General features: G+C 45.2%; 3 protein-coding genes across 5 annotated transcripts; 1 reads left to right on the plus strand and 2 right to left on the minus strand.

Annotated features, from left to right (window-relative positions):
* The first annotated feature begins 1,200 nt into the window (after positions 1–1,200).
* LOC120682831 (translation initiation factor IF-2-like) lies at positions 1,201–16,406 on the plus strand. 2 transcript variants are annotated; one of them, XM_039964860.1, is made up of 11 exons: positions 1,201–1,653; positions 1,738–1,830; positions 1,928–1,974; positions 2,091–2,162; positions 3,003–3,074; positions 10,876–10,966; positions 11,070–11,136; positions 12,423–12,739; positions 13,362–14,396; positions 14,578–14,727; positions 15,519–16,406. In XM_039964860.1, the coding sequence occupies exons 6-11, from the start codon at positions 10,919–10,921 to the stop codon at positions 15,951–15,953; spliced, it is 2,052 nt and encodes a 683-aa protein (XP_039820794.1). In that variant the 5' UTR covers positions 1,201–1,653; positions 1,738–1,830; positions 1,928–1,974; positions 2,091–2,162; positions 3,003–3,074; positions 10,876–10,918; the 3' UTR covers positions 15,954–16,406. The 2 variants fall into 2 exon arrangements, with proteins under 2 accessions (XP_039820794.1, XP_039820793.1); XM_039964859.1 differs by lacking the exons at positions 1,201–1,653; positions 1,738–1,830; positions 1,928–1,974; positions 2,091–2,162; positions 3,003–3,074 and adding an exon at positions 10,541–10,770 and having other exon boundaries at positions 12,409–12,739.
* On the minus strand, positions 5,473–6,097 carry LOC120681152 (serine/threonine-protein phosphatase 7 long form homolog). The gene is made up of 3 exons (XM_039962685.1): positions 5,879–6,097; positions 5,660–5,794; positions 5,473–5,586 (listed from the first exon to the last, which is right to left on the minus strand). Exons 1-3 carry the CDS (start codon positions 6,095–6,097, stop codon positions 5,473–5,475), a joined length of 468 nt encoding a protein of 155 aa, XP_039818619.1.
* A 166-nt stretch (positions 16,407–16,572) lies between the features above and the next one.
* Positions 16,573–20,339, minus strand: LOC120682829 (potassium channel KOR2-like). Of its 2 annotated transcripts, XM_039964858.1 has the most exons (12): positions 20,129–20,339; positions 19,568–19,789; positions 19,367–19,430; positions 18,922–19,261; positions 18,542–18,837; positions 18,363–18,443; positions 18,166–18,264; positions 17,827–18,048; positions 17,570–17,758; positions 17,243–17,318; positions 16,816–17,110; positions 16,573–16,727 (listed from the first exon to the last, which is right to left on the minus strand). In XM_039964858.1, exons 1-12 carry the CDS (start codon positions 20,308–20,310, stop codon positions 16,631–16,633), a joined length of 2,163 nt encoding a protein of 720 aa, XP_039820792.1. In that variant the 5' UTR covers positions 20,311–20,339; the 3' UTR covers positions 16,573–16,630. The 2 variants fall into 2 exon arrangements, with proteins under 2 accessions (XP_039820792.1, XP_039820791.1); XM_039964857.1 differs by having other exon boundaries at positions 18,542–19,261.
* Between the last annotated feature and the right edge of the window lie 1,943 nt (positions 20,340–22,282).

Genomic DNA, 22,282 nt, shown 5'->3' on the forward strand with positions numbered 1-22,282 from the left:
CTCCACCGCTCCTCCCTCCCGCGTGTTCATTACCACCGCGTTCGGCAGGCTGGAGCTGAAGTGATGTGAGAGAAAAACACGGTTACCTGACTGGTGGCTGGAGGCTGGAACTGGAGTGATGTGAGAGGGAAAAACTGTAGGGCTAGATGGCTGGAGACCAGCCGAACGCAGTGTACGTCTTCCCCCCTCTCTCTAGGGTTCCTCTCTCCCTACCCTCTTTTGGGATTTCACCCAACACCCATGGTGGTGCATCGGGCTGGGCAAATATACCCGAGGACCGAGTACCGAACCGAAAGAACCGAGTACCGGAACCGAAAAAACCGGAACCGAGAAATTTCGGTTCTACTTCGGTTCCACGTTCTGAGGAACCGAAATTCCTCGGTAACTTCGATTCTTGACTTCGGTTACCCGAAGAACCGAACCCCTATGCCAAATCCCAAATTAGCCCAGCTGGGAAAGGCCCAAGTCGGCCCAATACAAACCCTAGAACCCCATCCTTAGATCCCCTCCGCCCTCCCGGCCTCCCCCTGATTCTTTCCCACCCGACCGACACTCCCATCCCCGACGCCGACGGCGGACGCGACAGCCGCCCCGCCCGGCGCCCACCGAGCGACGAGCACCCCTGCTCGAGGCCTCCAGCCTTCAGGTCCAGGGTCGAGACCGCGCCGGCCGCGGGCTGCCAGCAAGCTGCATCGCCGGTCACCGCCCCCGCCCCCAACCCCCGCCGGCAAGGCCGTCGCCAGGCCGTCGGTCCCTGCCCAAGCCGCCACCGCCCGCGCCCAGGCTCGGCTTTCGCGTCCGGCCGCCAGCCGCCAAGCTGCCCCCGGCGCGGCGGCGCCCCGCCCGCGTCCGACGCCCGCCCTCCTGCGACTCTGCGAGCGCGTCACGGCTGCCGGCTGGTGTCCGGCCACCCCTGCCTCGGCCCCGGCCACCTCTGCCGCAAGCCAGCCCCTGCCCGGCTACCCTGTCCGGCGTGGCGGAGTGCCTTTCCCAGCTCCGCTCGGCGCTCGTCCCCAACCGTCTTCTGATATTTCGGTTCCTCGGTTAAAACCGAGAACCGAACCGAAGAACCGAGAACCGAATTTGCTCGGTTCTTAACTATATAAAGTACCGATCGGTTCCTATTTCTTGGAACCGAATTTCTATGAGAACCGAGGAACCGAATGCCCAGGCCGAGTGCTGCATGCCGGCAGCATCGCAACCTGCAGCAGCGGCCCCAGGCACCCCTCCACGCCGTCCAGGACCAGGTCGAAGGGCACCCACAACACCTCCACTAGATCCACTAGCAGCGCACATGCAGGGGCCAGGCCCTCCGCCAGCAGACCGCCCAGCTCGGCGCAGGTGGCCAGCAGCGGCACCGCGGTGTTGGCCAGCGGCGCTGCCACGGCCCGGAGTACCACCTGCGCCGCGCGCAGCAGCGCCAGCAGGCACTTGTGCAGGTTGGGGAGGAACAGGATGGTGCCCAGGTATCGGATCCGGGTCATCACTTCCCATGTCTCTATCCACCCGAAGGCGGCCGCAGATGCGCACTGCCATGGCCCAACGCCGATTTGACGGACCTACAACGAGATTCGCCGCCGATGAGCGCATCTGGAATCCGGCGAGGCTTCGACGGTGGTTGCAAGAGGGACTGGGAAGCGCATATTCAAACAAGTGAGTTCATGGCCCACGCATGCCCAAATCCTCTCGCTTTTGGTTTATCAATTTGATTTTTGATGTTTTTTCGTGTTTTGTTAGGCTTGGGGACGAGATCATTGGCATCCACATTTCGATTTCGACGAGGTATTCACGGTGGGGAGAAGGACTGGAACCGCAGGTTTCCGGATCCAGGTGGGGGCATGCGTATCCCAAATCCTCTGTATCGAGCATCCCAAATCCTCTGCATCAAGTTCATCGACTAACTTTGTGGGAGGGGATTTGCTTGTAGATGTTCATTCGGGCGAGGCATCCACGCTCACATCCGGTTGAGATCAGGTGAGAGATTTCTTGACCCGTTCTTCAACTTTACAGCATTTTCTTTACACATTTTTATCCCCCAATCCATGAGTGTTTGTGCATTTTGTTCAACCTTCATTTGTTGGGAATCCAAGGCCCCTGGAGAACGTCAGAATTTTTGCTGCTAGTGGGAGGGCTGGCTCCTGCTGGTGAGAAATTGCGGAAAGGTTAGTCAAGTAGATCCCATTCCCTATTCAATTCAGTATAAGAAACGGTATATCTAGTTGCTAGATTTTTTTTCTTAGCTTGATTAGGCATCTGTTTGTGTTTTAGTCCTGCATTGGGGATAGATGATAGATGTTTCCTTTTCCGTTTTACTAGGCATCATTTATCTTAGCTTGACTAGGCATCTATTTTCTGTGTTAGCTGGACTAGCCATCTTTTTCTGTTTTATGCATCATTTATCAATACAATCACATCTCTTTTTCAGGTTTGGTTCCTCCTTGTCCCTTGTCAATGATAGATGTTTCCTTTATTTTTTCTATATTTTGGGATCAATGCACTACTGAAATATTCACAGTTCAGTTTGTAGGGAGTTTGTATCATGTACATAGACAATAGAAATGTGTCTCAGCTTTGATGCACAGGAAGAAGAACAGATTGGTAGCTAGGATCATACCCCTCTCGAATTTATTTGTAGGCAAGTTTTTTTCTAAATCATCAAGCAATTTATTTGTACTAGTTAAGCATTTCTACATTCTGATTCTAGCATTTTTCCCATGTTTCTACTAATCATTTTTTTTGGATTTCATATATGCAACTTATGCTGAGTCAACAAGAAAATTAATTATACTAGCTAAGCATTCTTGTGCCTTAATTTTTAGTATTTTTCACGTATTGTGACAATGTGTGTTTTTTTTTCGTTTCTACTGATCAGTGATCACTGCTTGCAGTAATGTGTACACCATCTATGCTAAATCAACATACAAATTGTTCATTCAGTCTAACAATTTTTTGTTCTAGTTGCACCAATGCATATTAAAATGGTAACATCCTTGTGTTTGCAGGTGAATTAAAAGAAATGCAGATTACTCGAGCTAGATAAATCCATTCCAAGATACAAAGGATCTTTAGAAGAGGTACCGAGTGAATCATATTTCTTGATTATATCTTAAAGATTAGCGCATGGAGTAACTGTAATGGCTAACTTTAAGATTATCTGACAGGATTTTCGAGCGACATGCTATGAACAGGCTCGTTGAAAGAGCATAATGAAAACTCAAGAAAACTCAAGGTACATGATTGCTTTTCCTAAATTAGTGATCAGCACATGTTGACCTGCATATTAGATGATGCTTATTCTTTAAGCTTAATAAATATGGCAACATGTTTTTCACTGGACAATAATATTATTTTCATTTGGCAATAACATGGTTTATCAAGCAATAGTATTATTTTATGTTAGTTAATGATGTTGCTTATAGCTAGGCAAAAGTATTGCTCTCATATTTGGGCAAAGTGTTATTCTTGGTCAGGCAAAGTCTTATTCTCAGTTAGTCAAAGTATCATTCTTAGGCAAATTACTGTTAAAATTGCTGTTAGTATTGGCAAAATGTTGGTTATAGACAAGCAAAACAACACATTTCCTTAGGCAATAATATGTTTATGAAATTAGCAAAAAATATGATCATGAATCAGATCATATAGAACTAGCAATGTTTATCCAGCCTTGCTTATTTACTCCTAATACTTTCTGCACTTGCTATTCTTTCTCTAATCTATGCTCCTTTTTCCTCATTTTTAGGACCTGAAACCTGATATGCCTTTTTCTGCCTGCAAGTTTTCTTGGTGAATGGGCACTGTAACATGCTCTCCATTCATTAGATATGTTTCTCCTTATTTCTGTATGGAGGGGTAGCAGGCCCTCTGGCAAACATATCATGAGAGCATGGATAAACTTAATTCACTCCATCCTACCTTTATTTCAAGCGCACGCTTCCGGATTTTTACACAAGACTAATATCTGGTTGTTAGACTATGTAGCCTTATCTATACACATCATGTAGCCTGCCTACTCGGCCTTTTTTTTATCCATGTCATATCTCTGTAAAACTACAGCTAATAGTGCACATTGGCATTAACCCTTTTCAGGATATTTTTAGAGGTCATGTTCACATTCTTTTGCAATGACAAAGTAGTTTAACAATATTAAATTGGTATTTAAGTAGTACGGAGGTAGCAATTTAATAATATTTGGTAGGCAATTTCAAAGTGGTCATCCTAAGCAATTTAATAATAACATTTTTTTGTGTGCCTATTGATTGTCCATTGACTATTAGGATACATAACCTATTTCTTGCATGCTATAAACTAACTGATCTGCTTCTCTTTTTTCTCATTGGACGACAGGTCATAAAAAAGATCACCAGTTATGCAAGTACGTCGATAACGTGCATTTGTAATAATATGCTGGTAGATCTCTTTTTAGTAACATACATGCACAACACCATGAGTCATGGATGTTTAGTTTTGCATGTGATGTAGTATTGGATTTAGGGAGGCAAATATGTTTGTGTAAATAACCAATTATTACCCAAATTGTTGGGTTTACAATCATTTGCAGTTCAAAATCATGTGTTGTATATCAAGACATGTACATTCTAATATGCCTTTGCTTTTTTTTCTGGTCCTCAATCATCATTGCATTTGGGCTGCGGTGTTAATTTTTCTAAAAAGAGTAAACAGTAGCGGGTCCGGACATCTGTTGCCAAAAAGGGACAGGCCGTATGGCGAATTTTTTTATTTTTAACCTTTTTTTAATAATATTTTAAGTTTAACCCGTATTGGTTTTTATTTGCAGCGCGTAGCCCGTTTGGTCGCGCCAGGCCGCATGGCGCGACAAATAGCCTCTGTCGCGCCAGTGCATGTGGCGCGACAGTGTGGCCACGCTGGCGGCCCGAGCCAGCGCAGCGCCGCGATGGCGATGACGTGGCCCTCTCTGTCACGCCACATGCACTGGCGCGACAAGCCTGTCGCGCCATGCGGGCTGGCGCGACAAGGCCAATGTCCTGGGCCGCCGGCCCCTTCTCCCCCACCCTCCCTTTCCTTCCCTCGCTCCACCCCGACCACAGCGTGTCCAGGGGTCGACGTTGGCCGCCGCCACCCCCCCCAGATTCCCCCAAAAATCGGATTTTTTGAGGGGAAAAAGTACGGGGAATAGTTCCCCACCCTTCCCCGAAGGTATTGCGCCTAATATCTCATCGTTTAACCGTGTGCATTAGTAGTTATTGGTGGTTATTTTGATTAGGGTTAGGTTCTTGATATGAAAAATGATGGTGTTATTGATAGTTTTCTCATGATTAGGATTTTAGATGATACTTAGATGGTACTCTGCTCTCGATTTGGACGTGAGGTAGTACGTGCATGCATCGATTAATATGATTTTTAGGATCGCGTGGGAGGTCGAAATTCCTTCCGGAGGGAAGTCTTGCAATCTGCCGAACTGTCTCTTGACACGGTGCGGCAAGTGCATCTCGACTACAAAGAAAAAATCAAAGGCACGCAAGTCCTCCACAGTTCGGCATCGCGTGTGCAAATATCACTCAGTTCCAACTCGTCCAGCTCGGCTCTACCGTACGGTGTCCAGAAGATCTGCATACCACGTACGCATTAGAAATCATGTAGACAGAAGCATTTATTTACCGAATGGTATGAAGGTTATAACCTGATTTTGAGTGAGGCAGTCTAGGTCGTCCATGTAACGCATGTAGCGGCGTGCAGGATCCCCTCTTACAGCTCCCACGTTCTTCCAACAGTAAGCAACGGTGGGCCTGGACTCCTCATCATGGTGTGGCCACGGCTGCAAAAGGAGGAAAATTATGGTTATCCAAAAATCATTTAATGTCCCGCAAACGAAAAGTGAGATTGCAACGCTAATTAATACCTCAAGTTCGCCTCGGTACGGCCGGCCTACTGGAAAGCGCTCCCAAATCCAGATTTGCAGGAGGTATGCACAACCTCCTAGGTTTGAATCATTAGCAATCCGCCGACATGCGTCACAAAGCTGCCGGTACATCCAAGCTAAAGTTGCCGTCCCCCAACTATACTGAGCAATGTTCTCCCACTGCTGGCCCACAATTGGAAGTATCATCCATGAAATCATGTTTCCCGAACCATCAGGAAACAGAAAACCTCCAAACAGGTGCCACAACCATACGCGAGCATACCGCTCTACAACCCCCTGCGGTGCTCCTTGAGGACAATGGTTAAAATTCTGCCTCAACCAAGCCGAGCTAACCCCTGAGGTCTTCCTGTCCTTGACCCCCTCAGGTGGTTCTGGAGGCCGAATCCCAATCAGTGCTTCTACCATATCTCTCCAGCCATCATTCTGTATAATGCCGGTCACTGCTATTCCCTCTAAAGGCAGCCTAAGAATCATCGCCACATCTTGCAAGGTGATGGTGACCTCCCCGCAAGGTAAATGAAAAGAATGTGTCTCCGGCCTCCAACGGTCCACAAAAGTAGTTAGCAGAGGCGCATCCATCGCTGGGAGGCCCGCACAGACCACTCGAGCAACAGGAAGCATCCCAGCCCGGCGAAGGTACGGCACATACCGCTCATCCCACCGAAGGGGGGAGTGGGTACGTGCGCGGAGGGGCGCCAACACCTAATATGGGAACAAATGAGTCGTTACAGGCAGCTAAAAAGTTAAATTGAACTATTGAGAAATAGTAACACTAACCTCGGCACGGTCAACTAGGACGTGTGCTCGGTGCTTGGAGTCGTAGAACATCTCCAGTAGGGGGAACGTGGGGTGCGCCATCCTGCAATGATGAATCAAAACTCGATGAGTATAAGACAAAAATAAAGACCAAGACAAACCCAACTAATAATGATTAGCAAAATACTGTATGTATATATTAATATTTGTGCGAAGCACAAACTACTGTACCTCTCCCCGTGTGATATGCCTAGTCCTCTTTCTAACACTTGTTGTGGATGTTCTTTTTCGTTTAGATTTTTTTTCTTCTTACACTTGCACTGAGAACAAAATCTATGGCACTTGGAACAACGGTTCTGGCTCCTGTCCTCATCGAAATCACCGGTGCCATAGTCCGCACTAGCCCGACCTTGCGACTCGTCCATGTCACCTTTGAGCCTTTTCTTCCGCCTCCTTCCTTTTTTAGGTTTCAATAGCGACGCATCTGGCACATACTCTAGTCTCTTGTACTCGGGCTATTGGGACGGATCGAGATAAGGCTCAAAACTGGACTCCCATATGTTGATTGTGTTCGACCGAGCGTAGTACGGGCTCAAATAGGTGGGCTTTTGAAACAAAGTCCTCGATCTCTACATGCCATTATTAGGTGCGAGCATGGAAGGTGCAACAGCTGTGGTGTCATGCAAGTGCACTCGCCAGATCTGAGGTCCACTTTGTAATGGCGTCCTCCATGACTCTCTCCTCCTATATTTGTACCACCTGCACCTCTAACACTATAAATCATTCTTTCAGGGCCGTAAGGCGCTGCAAGCTGGTTCACCGATCTATCCTCAGCATCCTTCAGGTGTTCCTCCGCTATTAGTCCCCATTGTCCACCCTTATCCAACAAACTCCTGCTTTTACCCCATCTATCGACGAAGTACTCGTTCCACTTCTCGAAGGAGTACTCTACAATGCCTGCAACAGGTCTTGACCGAATACCCCTAAAAATATTATTTAATGACTCAGCATTGTTCATGGTCATGATACCGTACCGCTCCCCCCCTTCATCATAAGCAAGAGCCCATTTATCCTTGTCCACCATCTCGCCTTTCAGCCACTCCTTGGCCGTGTCATTCATTTTCTTTTCTAAATCAGCAAGTTTTTCTTCAAAAGCTTTCTCTGTGCGCACTGAACACAATAACTTTAGTTTCCCAATTAGTTCCTTCTTTTTCTGACGCCTCCACATATTTGCTGCAAAATGTCGCATGCACCACCTATGCACAAGAGGGGGAAATCCATCCATGTGCTCTTTAACACAGTTTAAGAGGCCATGGTGCCGGTCAGAAATCATACAAACTTGTCTGGAGGGACCCAAGACATACTGCCGCACCAGCTTCATGTACCAGGACCAGCTGTCGTTGTTTTCTCCTTCGGTCAAAGCAAATGCTAACGGAACTAGTTGTCTCTCTGGATCCACGGCAACTGCCATCATTAGTGTCCCCTTGTATTTACCCGTCAAGAATGTGGCATCCACGAGGATCACAGGTCGACAATGCAGGAATGATTCAGCACACTGGGGAAAGCACCAGAACACTCTTTGTAAAACATATTTGTACACTCCATTGTGAGGAAGCATCATGTTTCCCGTGTGTACGAACCATGTAATCTCTGGATTGTATAGGGACATGCCCGTCAAGACTCTGGGCACCCTTGCATATGACTCAAGCCAATCTCCCCAGCAAAGAGCTATAGCATGCTGTTTTGCACGCCAAGCTTTCGAGTACTTCACCCGGTAAGAACACATGCCGAAAATTGACTCCATAAGCGAAGGAACGGATGTGTCGCTGTCCTTCCGAACAATACCAAGAATGCGATGTGCTAGCTAACGTGCCATGCACTGTGCGTGAACTTGTTTCGGTCTGGAGGATGCACATGTGTGAGGCTGTCTGACTTTGGTGATTTTCCACTGACCCGTGCCCCTAACAATCCGTGCCCATACACCCCATAGGCACCCCTGCTTGCATAGCACATCGTACCGTACGTTCTTGTCCGAATGAATCACATTAAATGGACGATGATGACGCACTGCATAATCAGCTAAGAAAAACTGCAACTCTGAAAGTGAATTAAACTTCATACCCTTGCGAATCTCTGGACTGTCACTATCAATTACATACTCGGTTTCAAAGACATATGAGTCACAAATTGCTCTATGGATCCTACTAAGATCCTTATCATTTGAAACCGCCGGGACTTCAACGTGGGCTAGCTTCATCATGCGCAACTCTTCAGCGGTATAACTAAATCGTGTCTCAGCATTATTAACAGCTCGACCCATTGCCCCATCCCTACACTCCTCATCACCACTTATGTCCTCATGACTAGGGCTGGATCCGTCGCCATCATCATTTTCCTGCTCTGCTTGGGGCACCCTAGCATTACCCTCCGGTTCTTCTTCCTTAGTGGCTTCATCATCGTCCTCATCATCATTACTATCGTATTCATTGTCCTCTGAACCTAAAGAAACATCATCATCCTCTCCAGCACCCCTCTCATCCTCCTCCTCGAAGGTACCACTGTCGAAATGATCGCAAGCGACGGCCATATCATAATCCGCAATAAATTCACTAGCACAAGTGAGATTTGGGACATCTTCTACAAGAGTTGACTCTTGAGTTATATTCTCAATACGAAATTGAACTTCATCTACTATCCCAACTGGTTCTTCTAATCTTGTTCTACGGGTTATTTCAACAACCACCTCTAAACAAATCACATTTGCACGAGCTACTATATCCTTGTACTTTCTCCAATGCATCTCAGATTCCAATGTCATCAAAACATAATGTGCTCTAGCTTTACCACAATCAAATCTACCCTTCAGAGATATTTCATCAATTCCACATGAATGTTTCGAAACCACCCGGTCTACCAAATCCTTTAACAATGGAGGACTATCGAACAGTTCGATATCCTCTACCATATTCTCAAACTCCCCAGTTTCCTTAACCATACCACCATGAAAAACCCGAACTAATTCGTCCATCTACAACAAAAAAAATCGGAGTACCTTCATCACTTATACAACCCTTGGATCTTGAAACAATATTACCAGTATTACATCACATGAGCTTGCACCTTATCCTAAGAACAACTAGATGGATCTTTAACCAACCATGACAAGATGATCCGATTTTTACGAACCTGACCACAAATTTAATAAGCTCAACTCCAAAGGAGTCCAAGTAATTGTTTCTCTCTCAGAACTCTACTTGTCCTCATACTAGGATTTGGACCAGGTAGCAATGCTAATAGATGGCTATGGTAACACCAATCTAGATGAACTAAAAAACAATTCTTTACGGTGCCTAGTATCCATTAGTGAAAGCCATATTAACATCCCACTAATCAATCATAGAAATCATATTAATCGATGCATGCACGTACTACCTCACGTCCAAATCGAGAGCAGAGTATTATCTACGCATCATCTAAAGCCCTAATCACGAGAAAACAATCAACTACGACATGATTTTTCAAATCCAAAACCCAACCCTAATCACCAAGAATCCCTAATATCTACAAATGTGCACGGATAAAAGAGGAAAAAATGGGAGCAATACCTTCGGGGAAGGGTGGGAAACGTTTCCCCCAACTCCCCCCCCAAAGTCCGAATTTTGAGAAAATTTGACACCATTAGATTCATCGCACCTTGAAATATTTTTAGGATTTTTTTGAGAATTTTTTATTTTTTGAATTTAAATTTAAATTTTGAATTTTGGGCGGTTAGGTACCGGCCGAAACCGGAACCGACCCGGACCGATTTAACCGGTAACCGGTCAAACCGGACCGGTTCCCACCGATTTGGTTAACCCTGGTCTAGACTAGACTTGACACCGGAGCCCCAGCCCCAAACCGCCTCTCCGTCCCTGTTCTTCCCTAGCCGCCGCCGCAGGTCGCTGCCCCTCGGCGTGCGGCCGCCCCAGCCGGACATCCAGCCGACAGCCTGCACCAACCCCAATATACCGGCGGCCAAGCGCGACTCTCGCGAGCCTGAATCTGAAGCCTCCTGGCTGAAGCCCGTCGGCGCCGACGCGGCCAGAGGAATGGCGTGGCGGATGCTGCGGAGGAAGGTACGGCGGAGCTAACAGCTGAGGGCGTACTTTGCATCCATACGAGGCTCCGATTTTTCCGGCACTAGGCTTCGCAGCGGCTGTACTGACGCCTGGGTATTGCAGGAGTTCCACACGAGCCTTCTGAATTTGGCGTTCCGGGCAGATCATGAGGGTAAGAAGCATTTCTCCAATGGAGCAATTGGAAATCTGGCACGTAAGTTGATTATAGTCTCTGGTCCCATTGTCGACTTTAGCATAAACCTCTCAGAGAGTGAAGTATTGGGGTTACATCTGTTTTATATGCTTCCGAAATGCAGGGTTCTGCCGCAGTGATAGGCCCAAACATGCTGCTAGTTGCATGCCCTCTAACCATTTCATTATCAGGTATGTTTTATCTGTGTGATTTACATGGTTGCACATTCATTTTCTGCAAACATACGAGACCTATCTCAAGTATCCAGCACAAGTATTACAAATAAATGAATTATTATTGGATTCTATCAGAGATGGACAAAATGATTTATTAGATCCAATCAGAAATCACCTCTGGACGAAACTTACCTGAACATTATTGTTAATCTTCCAAACTTCTCAGCGATGGTCGTTCTGCATGGCACAATTCACAGCTTATCTTATTTGACCTTATGTGACTTGCAAATTAGGAAAGTGATAACTCATGGGGTAAGGCTCCTTTTTGTCCAAATTTGATGATGTGTGCATACAGATGTAAATGGCTGTAAGCTATATTCGTCACATGTATCCTGAGGTGACATTCGACACATTTGTATGTGACCTGGTAATATCTCAGTTGTTGCTAGACAAGTATGTGAACTCCACCACACTGGTTAATGCTGAACAAGTGAATATAGTACATCATCTTAGGTTTATCACTGATATATATGTGACCGATGAGCATATGGATGTGAACTTTTTGATTATTTTAGATCTGTTTCATTAACTGGGAAGTGGGAACTAGGAAGTACAAAGTGAATATTGTTGGGTGGGTTGAAGTTAACATCCCGCTAAAGAGAAAGCTTGTTGGTAGATTTTATAGATGGACCACTATGACATGATGCTGGGTTGTTTCTTTCATCACAATGGTGCTGGAGTCTATTTTGAGCTGGCTTACATGGCTTATTTTATTAAACTTATTTTTTTTAATTTTGTCCTCTGATGACTGACCGATATAGGGTATTGTTCTGACTTTAGCATATGCGGATAATGATGATTAACATTATGGACTGACAAAGGAATGTAATCAGTTTGTTTACCTTGGTGCAGTCACAAAGAATTCGTAACTAGTATTCCAGATTTCTCACATTTCCTCGTCTTATTCTATATTCCTTTTTCTCATTATCTGTTTTGTCCAAGGTGAATCTTATTTTTCTAGCACAATACGCTCCTCACTCTGGTCCAAGGTGAGGAGAGTTTATCTTGTACTTGGACCACTCTTTCTCTCTTAATTAAAAGATACGCAGCTCTCCTGCGTGTTCTAGAAAAAAATTATCTGTTTCATCCTCCGAAACAATTCATGTTGTGTAATTTTTTAGCATTGAAGTTCAAGCATCAGTCTAGTAGGGTTCTTGTTACTATTACTTTTTTTATCTTGATTTCTCAGGCTTTATATGTCAGGTGACTATACCATCTTCTTTATAGGAATTTTCATGCAGGTGTTTATATGTTAACATGGAGTCGGAAAAAGGAGGATGTTGTAGGGCTGAAAGCTCCTAAAAAGGAGAAGCGAGTGAAGAAAGAAAATAGAACACAACCTCCTGTAGAAGCACGATATGTTGCACCAAAACCGAAGATAGCTACCAAATCACCAGATAAAACTGTTGAGATTTTTGATGGGATGACGTTGCTTGACCTCTCTAAACGAACCGGTGCATATATTAGTAGGCTTCAAGGCATACTTGCAGATCTTGGTGAAAAGGTCGAATCAGAGTTTGACTCTATCAACATTGATCTTGCTGAGTTGGTTGCAATGGTATGTCTTAATTATTCTCTTCATATTGCATAAACCAGTATTGTCCTTTCTGTTCAGTTGCCTGAAGCATACAAGAAATGAGCTATAGATATAATTCTTCACTCCTATTTAATTATACCATGCGAGCATAATGCACCTCAATGATGTTTTGTTGCAATCTGTGATATGCTAATGGTCAGAAGTTTTCTGATCATATTAAAATCTGGTATCTTTCTTATGCCTTTATTACTTCTACCTAAAAAAAATTGGTCTGTTGGAGCAAACTTGGTTCTTTTCAAGTGAAGTTTGCTCCCCCCCCCCATTCTATTATAATCCATCTCAACAGTTTTAGCTTGCTTATATTATAGGTGTATTCTTTCCAATCATAGTGTGAAATACCGCAGACTGGCTGTGGTATATTCCATGACTCGACAGTAGCAAAATTAAGTATGCGTCACTGCTGATTTGATTAATTTTTATTTTAATAGACACATGCTACCTTTTATTTAAGTAGCATAGTTCCAAATACTTCCAATTTTCTTCATTTTTATGGCAAGCTTTGCCATCATGAAATGTTCAAGCACCACTAGGAAAATCATGTTTCTTATAATATGAAATCATATATTTCATGCTTCTTCCTCAGGAACTTGGTGTTAATACCAGAAGAATGCACACTGGTGAAGGCACGAATGAACCACGTCCTGCTGTAGTAACAGTAATGGGCCATGTTGACCACGGTAAAACATCGCTTTTGGATGCTCTTCGGCAAACATCTGTTGCAGCTAAGGAAGCTGGTGGTATCACTCAACATATCGGTGCTTTTGTTGTCGAGATGCCATCAGGAGCATCTATCACATTTCTCGATACTCCAGGACATGCTGCCTTCAGTGCTATGCGGGCTAGAGGTGCTGCTGTTACAGATATTGTAGTCCTTGTGGTGGCAGCAGATGATGGTGTTATGCCTCAGACGCTTGAAGCTATGTCTCATGCAAAAGCAGCAAATGTTCCTGTTGTAGTTGCCATAAACAAATGTGATAAATCTGGAGCTGATCCTGAGAGGGTCAGAATTCAACTTGGTTCAGAAGGCTTGCTTTTGGAGGATATGGGTGGGGATGTGCAGGTGGTTGAAATCTCTGCCGTAGCAAAATCTGGTTTGGATAAATTGGAAGAGGCTTTGCTCCTTCAAGCTGAGATGATGGACCTGAAAGCCAGAATTGATGGCCCTGCTCAGGCTTTTGTGGTGGAGGCAAGGGTGGACAGGGGTAGGGGTCCATTGGCAACAGCTATAGTCAAGTCTGGCACATTAGTTAGTGGGCAACACATTGTTGTAGGAGCAGAGTGGGGAAGAATTAGATCTCTTAGAGACACAGCAGGAAAAATTACAGAGTCTGCAAAACCTGCGATGCCTGTTGAGATTGAGGGGTTAAGGGGCCTTCCTATGGCTGGGGATGATGTCGTGGTTGTTGATTCAGAGGAAAGGGCAAGAATGCTTAGTCAAGGGCGGAAGAAGAAGCAGGAGAAAGATAGACTTCGAAAGATTGATGAAGGCATGGCAGATGAGCTAGAAATTAAAGAAGAGACTCCTGAAAGAGTAGAAATGCCCATTATTGTCAAAGCTGATGTTCAAGGCAGCGTTCAAGCTGTTACAGATGCATTAAGGAGTCTTAATAGTGCACAGGTATTTTCTGATGCAGATTTGATGCTTATCTCTTTTGGAAATATTGTAACACAATAACATTGCAGTTTTTAAGTTTAATCGACCCCTAAGTGCCAGTTGTGATCTCTTGGTATACGGTTCTGTTTACATCACCTTTTTTTTGGTTGAGTTCTTATGTTAATACGTAGTTCGCTCTCTGTAGGTTTTTGTGAATGTTGTTCATGTAGGTGTTGGTCCAATTAGTCAGCATGACATTGATCTGGCACAAGCATGCGGAGCGTATATAGTTGGTTTCAACATTCGCACGCCTCCTATTGCTATCACTCAAGCAGCAGCAAGAGCTAACATAAAGGTACCATGTTCATGAACCATTATTTCTCTAATGCCAGTTGTGATTTGTTTTTGTGAGTTTGATGTTAGCATTGTGTTTGAGTGCATCTCTGGATAAATGTTCAATTTTGGAAACATTTGGTTCTGTGCAGAGATGCTAGAATCTACAGTATACATGCACAATTTTTCTTTTGCCGTGGTAAACAATTAAAGATATTGTTTAGATGTTATGGAAATCATTCAGGAGAATGATATCATGGTAATTTATCTCCTGGAGGAATGATGATACGACTATCATTGAATTAGTTGCCTAGTTGGATTGAAATGTGGATTGTAGCTTCAAAATTCAAGTACATAATACAGATGTAACATCCTGAATGTGGAGTGACCTGTTCCCTTTTTTTCGTTCTTTGGATTTGAACAGCAGCCTGAGCTTCAGATCTGCTTGCTTCTTCCACTGCTTCAGCACCTCACGTCTTCATATACATTTTTTTTTCTACCATCAGCTGACTTCCCCAAAAAATGTGGTTATTTTTATATAGCATCATACCGAAAGGAAACAGTTATGTGTTGAAGTATTCAAAAAATCTGGTCTCCTATTGTTTGTCACAACATGTGTTGTTTGCTTTGAGTGTGGTGATAGGGGACCTTGTTTGTTAGTATAGCTGTATCTCTACACGCCGAAGTATCAATGACCACTTTACATACTAATCAAGTTCCATGAACTCATTTGTAATATTTATATATTCTCAGTTGATCTTTAATCTTTATATACATCTGAGGGGATCTGGCTCATTAATGTTTCATATTTAGGTTTTGCTGCACAAGGTTATCTATCATCTCCTTGAGGAAATGGGAAGGGCCATTGTAGACAAGGCACCAGGGACTGCTGAAACCCAGGTTTCAGGGGAGGCTGAGGTTCTGAACATATTCGAGCTGAAAGGGCGCAGCAAGTCGAAAGGACCGGACATCAAAATTGCTGGCTGCCGTATAACTGATGGCCACTTTAGCAAATCTGGAACCATGAGACTGTTGAGGAGTGGAGATATTGTATTTGAGGGTCCCTGTTCGTCTCTGAAGCGGGAGAAGCAGGATGCAGAGACAATCGAAAAGGGTAATGACTGTGGACTGGTGATTCAGGATTGTGATGATTTCCAGGTTGGGGATGTTATCCAGTGCTTGGAGCAAGTGATTAGGAAGCCCAAGTTCATCTCAACACAGAGCGGTTCGGTTCGGATTGAATGCTAATATAGTAATTATTTGCGCCTGACATTGTTTGGTTTTCTGTTAATTCAGCCAGTTGTGCTGAACTGACCAAGGTTCCTGAGTGTAACAAGATTTTGCTCCCTAGTGACTTGTTGCAACTGTGACCAACACACATTCTGATATGAACTAGCACATAATTATTTCATTCAGGAGCTTTTACAGCCTTCGGGGCCATGCCTACGTGAGAAGGATCAGTGAGTTCTATATTCCCTTTCATAATTCATCCAAACTATGTTGCAGGAAAAATGCAAGTTATCTGCTATTGTAATCGCCACACATTTGATTGATTCCCCGCTCTCTGGAGTCGAACTGAAGCCTTTTTATGTTGTACGTATTATGAACTCTGTATGCTGTATTGCATTATGCTGACTACTGTATGGAAGACGCTTGTAAGTTTAACTGCATGCCCAGAAATTTGAAGATGCATCTATATCATAAGGTGAATGCGGTGTTGGAAAATTTATTGTGTGATTATTGATTTATTGTTATTTTATGTGTTACTATAATTCGGAAAAAGCTGGTTCATGTGTGACCGTTTTAGGTAAAAAAAATTCAGCTGCAGATTTTCTGGGGCCAGCATTTGTGACAGTCTCATCATTTCAGAAAGAATATTTCATTGCCAGCAGTTCCTACATTAGGATGCAGATTTGATTTCCAGATCACTGAGCGACTGCAGCTGTTGTAGCCTGCTCCAGGATCCTGACCAGTGGCTTGCAGCTGCATCTCCGCCCTTCGTCCAACGGCGTGTTTCCCCACCTGCACCATTTCATTTCAACAGCGGAATCACACGGTTTCCTCTGGGATTCCTGAAAAACCCTTGTGAAATCCAAGCGTTCTGGGTTACCTGTCTTTAGCCTGAACATCCGCACCGAAGCCTATGAGCATGCTGGCGACGAGGTGCAGGCCCTCCGCGGCGGCGATGTGAAGCGGCGTCCTCCGGTCGTAGTTCTTGCAGTTGGGGTCGACGCCGAACCTGAGCAGGCGATTCAGCAGGCCGATCCTGCCGTCGGTGGCCACCCTGCACAGGTACCCTCCGGCATCCTCTAGGTTCAGGGCCGCGCCGTGCTTCACCAGGAGGGAGGTGATCCTATCGTGCCCTGATTTCAGGGCTAGCAGCAACGGTGAATTCCCAAACTTATCTGCATGTTTTGGGATGATCGTCTATCACAAGAGAGATTCATAAAAAAATGTTGTTTTTAAATATTTGTGTTTGCCTTTGATAAATAAATTGCTTGCATACTTTCTTTTTTTTTTAAAAAAAGCTTGCATACCTATGCTGTTGACGTCTGCTCCACTCTGAATCAGGAACCTGACGATATCTTCGTATCCTCTTAACGCGGCCACATGCTGCAATAACGTAAAGGCCAGGAAAGAGTTTGGTAAATCTACAATTTGTTCAAAATTGCAGGTATTTTTTTCTTCACATGGTTCCATCCAAAAGAGGAGGTAATTTACAATTGTATGCTATTTGATATTTTCAGAAAGGGTAAAATGTGTTTCCTGCTGCATTTGTTTCAGTGAAAATGAACTTCTGTACTCTGAATTACAATTTTTTCGAAATAAAGGATTACAATTACTATATGAGAGAGTTCACATACCAGTGCGGTCCTTCCATCGTAATCGGGTTTACTAGGATCAGCTCCCGCACTGATCAAACCCTTCAAACGGAACAAGTCTCCATGGTAAGCAGCATTGTTCACTCCGAGAACAAGTTCTGCTTCTTGCCTTGATGTCAGGTATGCGATGTCTGATTCGAGCTGCTTCCCTCTGGATTCGGTTTTCCTCCACTACAGGAAAAACAAAATTTCATTTGCAGCTAAGTTTTGATCCAGACTCGCTGTTGTTGACATGTTACCTTCAGTAGGTTGCTCAAGATCTGACGGCTATCCTTGAAGTAAATTTGCAGAATGCTGGTCAGGGACTGCTTCTCGATTCTCAGGACGCTGCAAAGCTCAGAGACCCTAACTGTGTGTGGCTGTGGAACATTGCAAACTACAGCAACATCGCCGACGATGTCGTAAGGCAGCAGCTCTGAGATGATCTCCTCTGATCCACCTTCTCCAGTGGCCACCTCTTCCTGTGACAGTGATACAGCTGAGTTCTATTTTCTCATAATTCATGTATCCTTTTCCTTCAAAATAAATAGTGGAAATTTTAGATTCATGGTTACAAAATTGTTGCTGAAAATTAATACCAGGCATCCGTGTACGACAATATAAATTTGATCCACCACAGTGCCTTGCTCTAAGATAACCTCACCAGGGAGGAAGAATTCTTCATGCAATTTTACCACCTGAAATTTTCGGTGGAAAATTTTGAATGATTACTATGCTAATACTAACTATATTTATGCACCACTATTGAGAAACATGAATCCACTCAAAATCTTACAATTTGGCTCAGGAAGTCCTCTGAACATCCGTTGAACAGGCGCACTTTAGAAACCATGTCGAGGTACAGTGTCTGGGACAACTGCAAAACGAAACAAAGGCTCATGATGCTGATCACCACACAGACAAAAAAAAACAATTTAGCTGAATATCTCCTGTTCTATGCAGAAGATTGGCTACCTTTGATCGAACAGCAACCGGGATATGGTCGACGACTCTGTCCTTGGTGTAGCTGCTCTCATACTGCAGCAGCAAGTGATCCTTCACCTGGGACCTGATGCCGGCGCCTAGCTTGTTCCTGTTCATGTACCTGATGAGGTCTGTCATCCTGTCCCGGAACCTCTCCGTCTTGGAGCCCTTGACGATGAGCGCTGTCATGTTGCCGATCAGATACGCGCTGAGAAGGATGCTGAACGAGATGTAGGCCACGGTGAAGGTCATCTCCCTCGGGTTCACCGCATGGATGTCGCCGTAACCTGAATGCCTTTGCACGATCAGAAACTGCAGATATTTCATGGTGGACAACAAGATGGTCGATCGAGAGCAGAGCATCATCGTACCGACTGTCGCCATGGTGACGATGGCGACGTACAGCGAGGTGACGTAGCGGGTGAGCAGGTCGACCTCCCTGAAGTTGATGTAGCTGGTGTCCCCCAGCGTCAGGCTCCCGACCCAGGTGTCGCCCTCGCGCGCCGGCGGCAGCGTGGTGGCGAGGTAGTAGAAGACGCAGGCCGCGGTGTGCGTGAAGTAGAGCTCGACGGTGATGAGCTTCACGATCCGCGTGAGGAGGTAGCTGACGCGGATGTCCTTCTCCATCCTCTTGAAGAAGGCCATGATCTTGCGGGCCCTGTACAGCCGCAGCCACACCAGGCACCTCACCATCTCCGTTCTTCCTGTGGCCTGATAGACACAAAGAACGAACAATTCTGAAAATCTGTAATGAACATAAATTCCTTCTCTCCGAACGCACAATGGTAATCGCAGTTGCAGGAATTGAGATGTCACCTTGTATATGAAATCCCATGGGAAGCAACCTAGGATGTCAAGTCCGAAGCTTCCTTTGATGTAGCTGCAGAACAGCATGTTCAGAGACACTGAGAAAGAGATGCAAGCTAGGTCTTGGTCTCTTGGATATTTTGAGAAAAGAACAATGGTGTCCAGGCCAGGCCTGCCAGAGCAACAGGCAGTGCAGCACTACGGCCTCACCGCAGGGCGATCTTCCGCTTGTCGTAGACCATCCGGTAGGTGTGGGCGTCCCTGTAGGCGAGGAAGAAGTGGACGGCGACGTCGGCGAGGAAGACGAGCTGCACGCACTCGAGGTCCAGCAGGTGCTCCGGGAGGCCCCGGAAGAAGCCGAACTCGAAGGGGGTAAAGAATGTGGAGTAGATGGACCATACAAACATCACGTTTGACCAGATCCTGTACCACCTGCAACGGATGGATCAGGCAGCAACAAATCAAGAACATTGGCATCCTTGGACGACATCCATCTGAAAATGATACGAAATGGTACAGCTATTCTGCATGATTCCTGTCTTAATCAAGAAACCTCGTTCCATGCAGAAGTTCTCTGATTGGCTATAAACAAAACATCCCTGCTCTCACTCTATCTCATGAACGTCATACACACACGTGGAAAGACTAACTTTTTCATGAAATGGTATAGCTTCAGTTGTTTTCGGTGAAGTTTACTGACAGCCTTGAACGCAAACTGAAGTACTGAACAGAACTCTGATACTGATGAGATTGAGTTAGATCATTAGTTACCTTCCATTGGGGTGTATGACGAAGCTGCCATAGCAGCTCTGTGGAAGCCTCAGGACGCTGCTACTACTTTGCCAGCTGCTCCTCCTCGACTTGAGCTCCCTCGCAACCAGGGAGAGCCTGCTCCCCACGGAGCCATGCAAGGTGTCGGCATCTATCTCGTTCAGCTCATACTCTTCGGACATCTCTCTCTCTCTCTCTCTCTCTCTCTCTCTCTCTCTCTCTCTCTCTCTCTCTCTCTCTCTCTCTCTCTCCCTCTCTCTCTCTCTCACACACCACTTTCTCGTTCCTCTGTGCAGTGCCATGCAAGTCCAGAATGCCACACACACTGCATATATATAAGTACAAATATGGCCGTGGCATCAATGTGGCCCTGCCACTTGTGGAGTTGTGGTTGTTGCGCATGGAGCGAGCAATTGGCAGTTGGGCTCTGCAGCCTCTGCACAGGCAGACGCCACTAGCCACCGGCGTTCGGCAGAAGGTTTGTTGGGCGCCGGGGCTCATCTGGGGATGGCCTTGCCGGGAGACTCCAGACTCCAGTCGCAGCACATGTTGTCATCTCGTCGCCCTTTTAAAACCTGCAGGCTCTGCAGCGCATGGCATGGCGCACTCGCCTTTTATCTTCTGCTCAATGGAGCAAACCGGCCGGCGCCTTTTTCGCCCTCTGCTCCGTGCGGTTTCAGCTTGCTGTGATGCTGCTTGTTTCCAGTTCCCACGGCGTGCTGACATGGATGATCATTTTAAAAACCGAGCCGTCTGTTTCTGACCAAACCGTTGTATCCTACAATCCGGAGGCCCTTTTGCTGCTGAATGCCGTATGTCTGATTGCAAGTTGCGATGCAGGAGCTCTATTCAAGTTTGCTTCTGTAATGCATATCATCAGCTACAGCTGTAGGCAGCTACTATATCATGACCACTGTTGATGGTTGCTGCTAGCTGCTGGGACACTGCAATCGCGCACAGCTAAGTTTTACATGTTTTTCAGCTCAATTGCTGCAACATTGCAATGGTCTTCTCAAACTTTATGCATCCTGGCCTTCAGCAAGTCACTTTAGCTGCATTGCAATTCAAGGACGAGTCACATGGATATAGCTGGTGAAAGATCCTGCAGCAGGGATCAACTGATTTTTGGGGCTTTCTGCAGTCAGTAGCGTGCATCAGGAATCCTGTCAGTTTAGATTTCAGGCCCCGTTTGGAACGCGGGTACATCACTGGATCTTGTAAATTCGTGCCTTCCCAACAAGCCACGAGTGCATCGTGCATGTGCAACTTCAGATCGAGGCGTTTGCCAAATTTCCATGCCCAAAGTTTGACGCCAACCAGACCAGCAACAATGGGCAATTTGCCTGCCTAAGATCAAACATTCAAACAAGAAGAACAAGTTCGTCTAGATGTTGGAAATCAACCAAATTCATCAGCTGCGGGCTTTGCCGGATGAAAGATTTTCGAGAGAAGATTCAGCATCTAGGTAAAAACGGGTCAAAGCTGAATCAAACTGTAGGTCAGTCAGTGTCAGGGCATCTTGCTAGTGCGTATCCTGCGTGGCGTCTTCAGAGCTTCAGAGTACTCGGTGGTGCCGCCGAGTCCTGTTGGGCCACAGAAGATAAGGGAGGAGGTCAAAGGTGGCAGTGAGTTGTGACACTAGCCCGATGAACCGATTAGCGTAGTCCTTTCACTAACCTTAGCTTTTACGTTGACATGAATATCAAATTACAATGCTGACTCAGATGAGGAGGATAACTCATATGTTCATTTGTTAATTTGTTTCTACTCCAGATAAAAAGTGCGCAGCTGTGCATTTAAAATTTTAGAATAACTAAATGGTAAACTGGAATTTACCTAAAAAGACTTCTCAAGTTTTAGCCCCTTCAGTAAAAAAAACTTGCACGACTAATACTTATGTTTAATACAATTAGAATATTTAACAATTTTTAAAAGGTCATGAACGTTTTTAAGATAAATCTACCTTTATGATTTTGTTACCAAATTAGATATACCCCTTCCGTCCAAAAAAAAAAGTCATCCTAGGAATTCTAGGACAACTTAATAAGAAGGTAAAATAACAATGTTTGCCCCTATATATTATTCATATTTGATACTAATTGATTTGTGCATGCACATGCACTTTTTAAATAGAGTAAGATAACTTATTTTAAG

The sequence above is a fragment of the Panicum virgatum genome, chromosome 7N (assembly GCF_016808335.1).
Source record: "Panicum virgatum strain AP13 chromosome 7N, P.virgatum_v5, whole genome shotgun sequence".
Lineage (NCBI taxonomy): Eukaryota > Viridiplantae > Streptophyta > Magnoliopsida > Poales > Poaceae > Panicum > Panicum virgatum.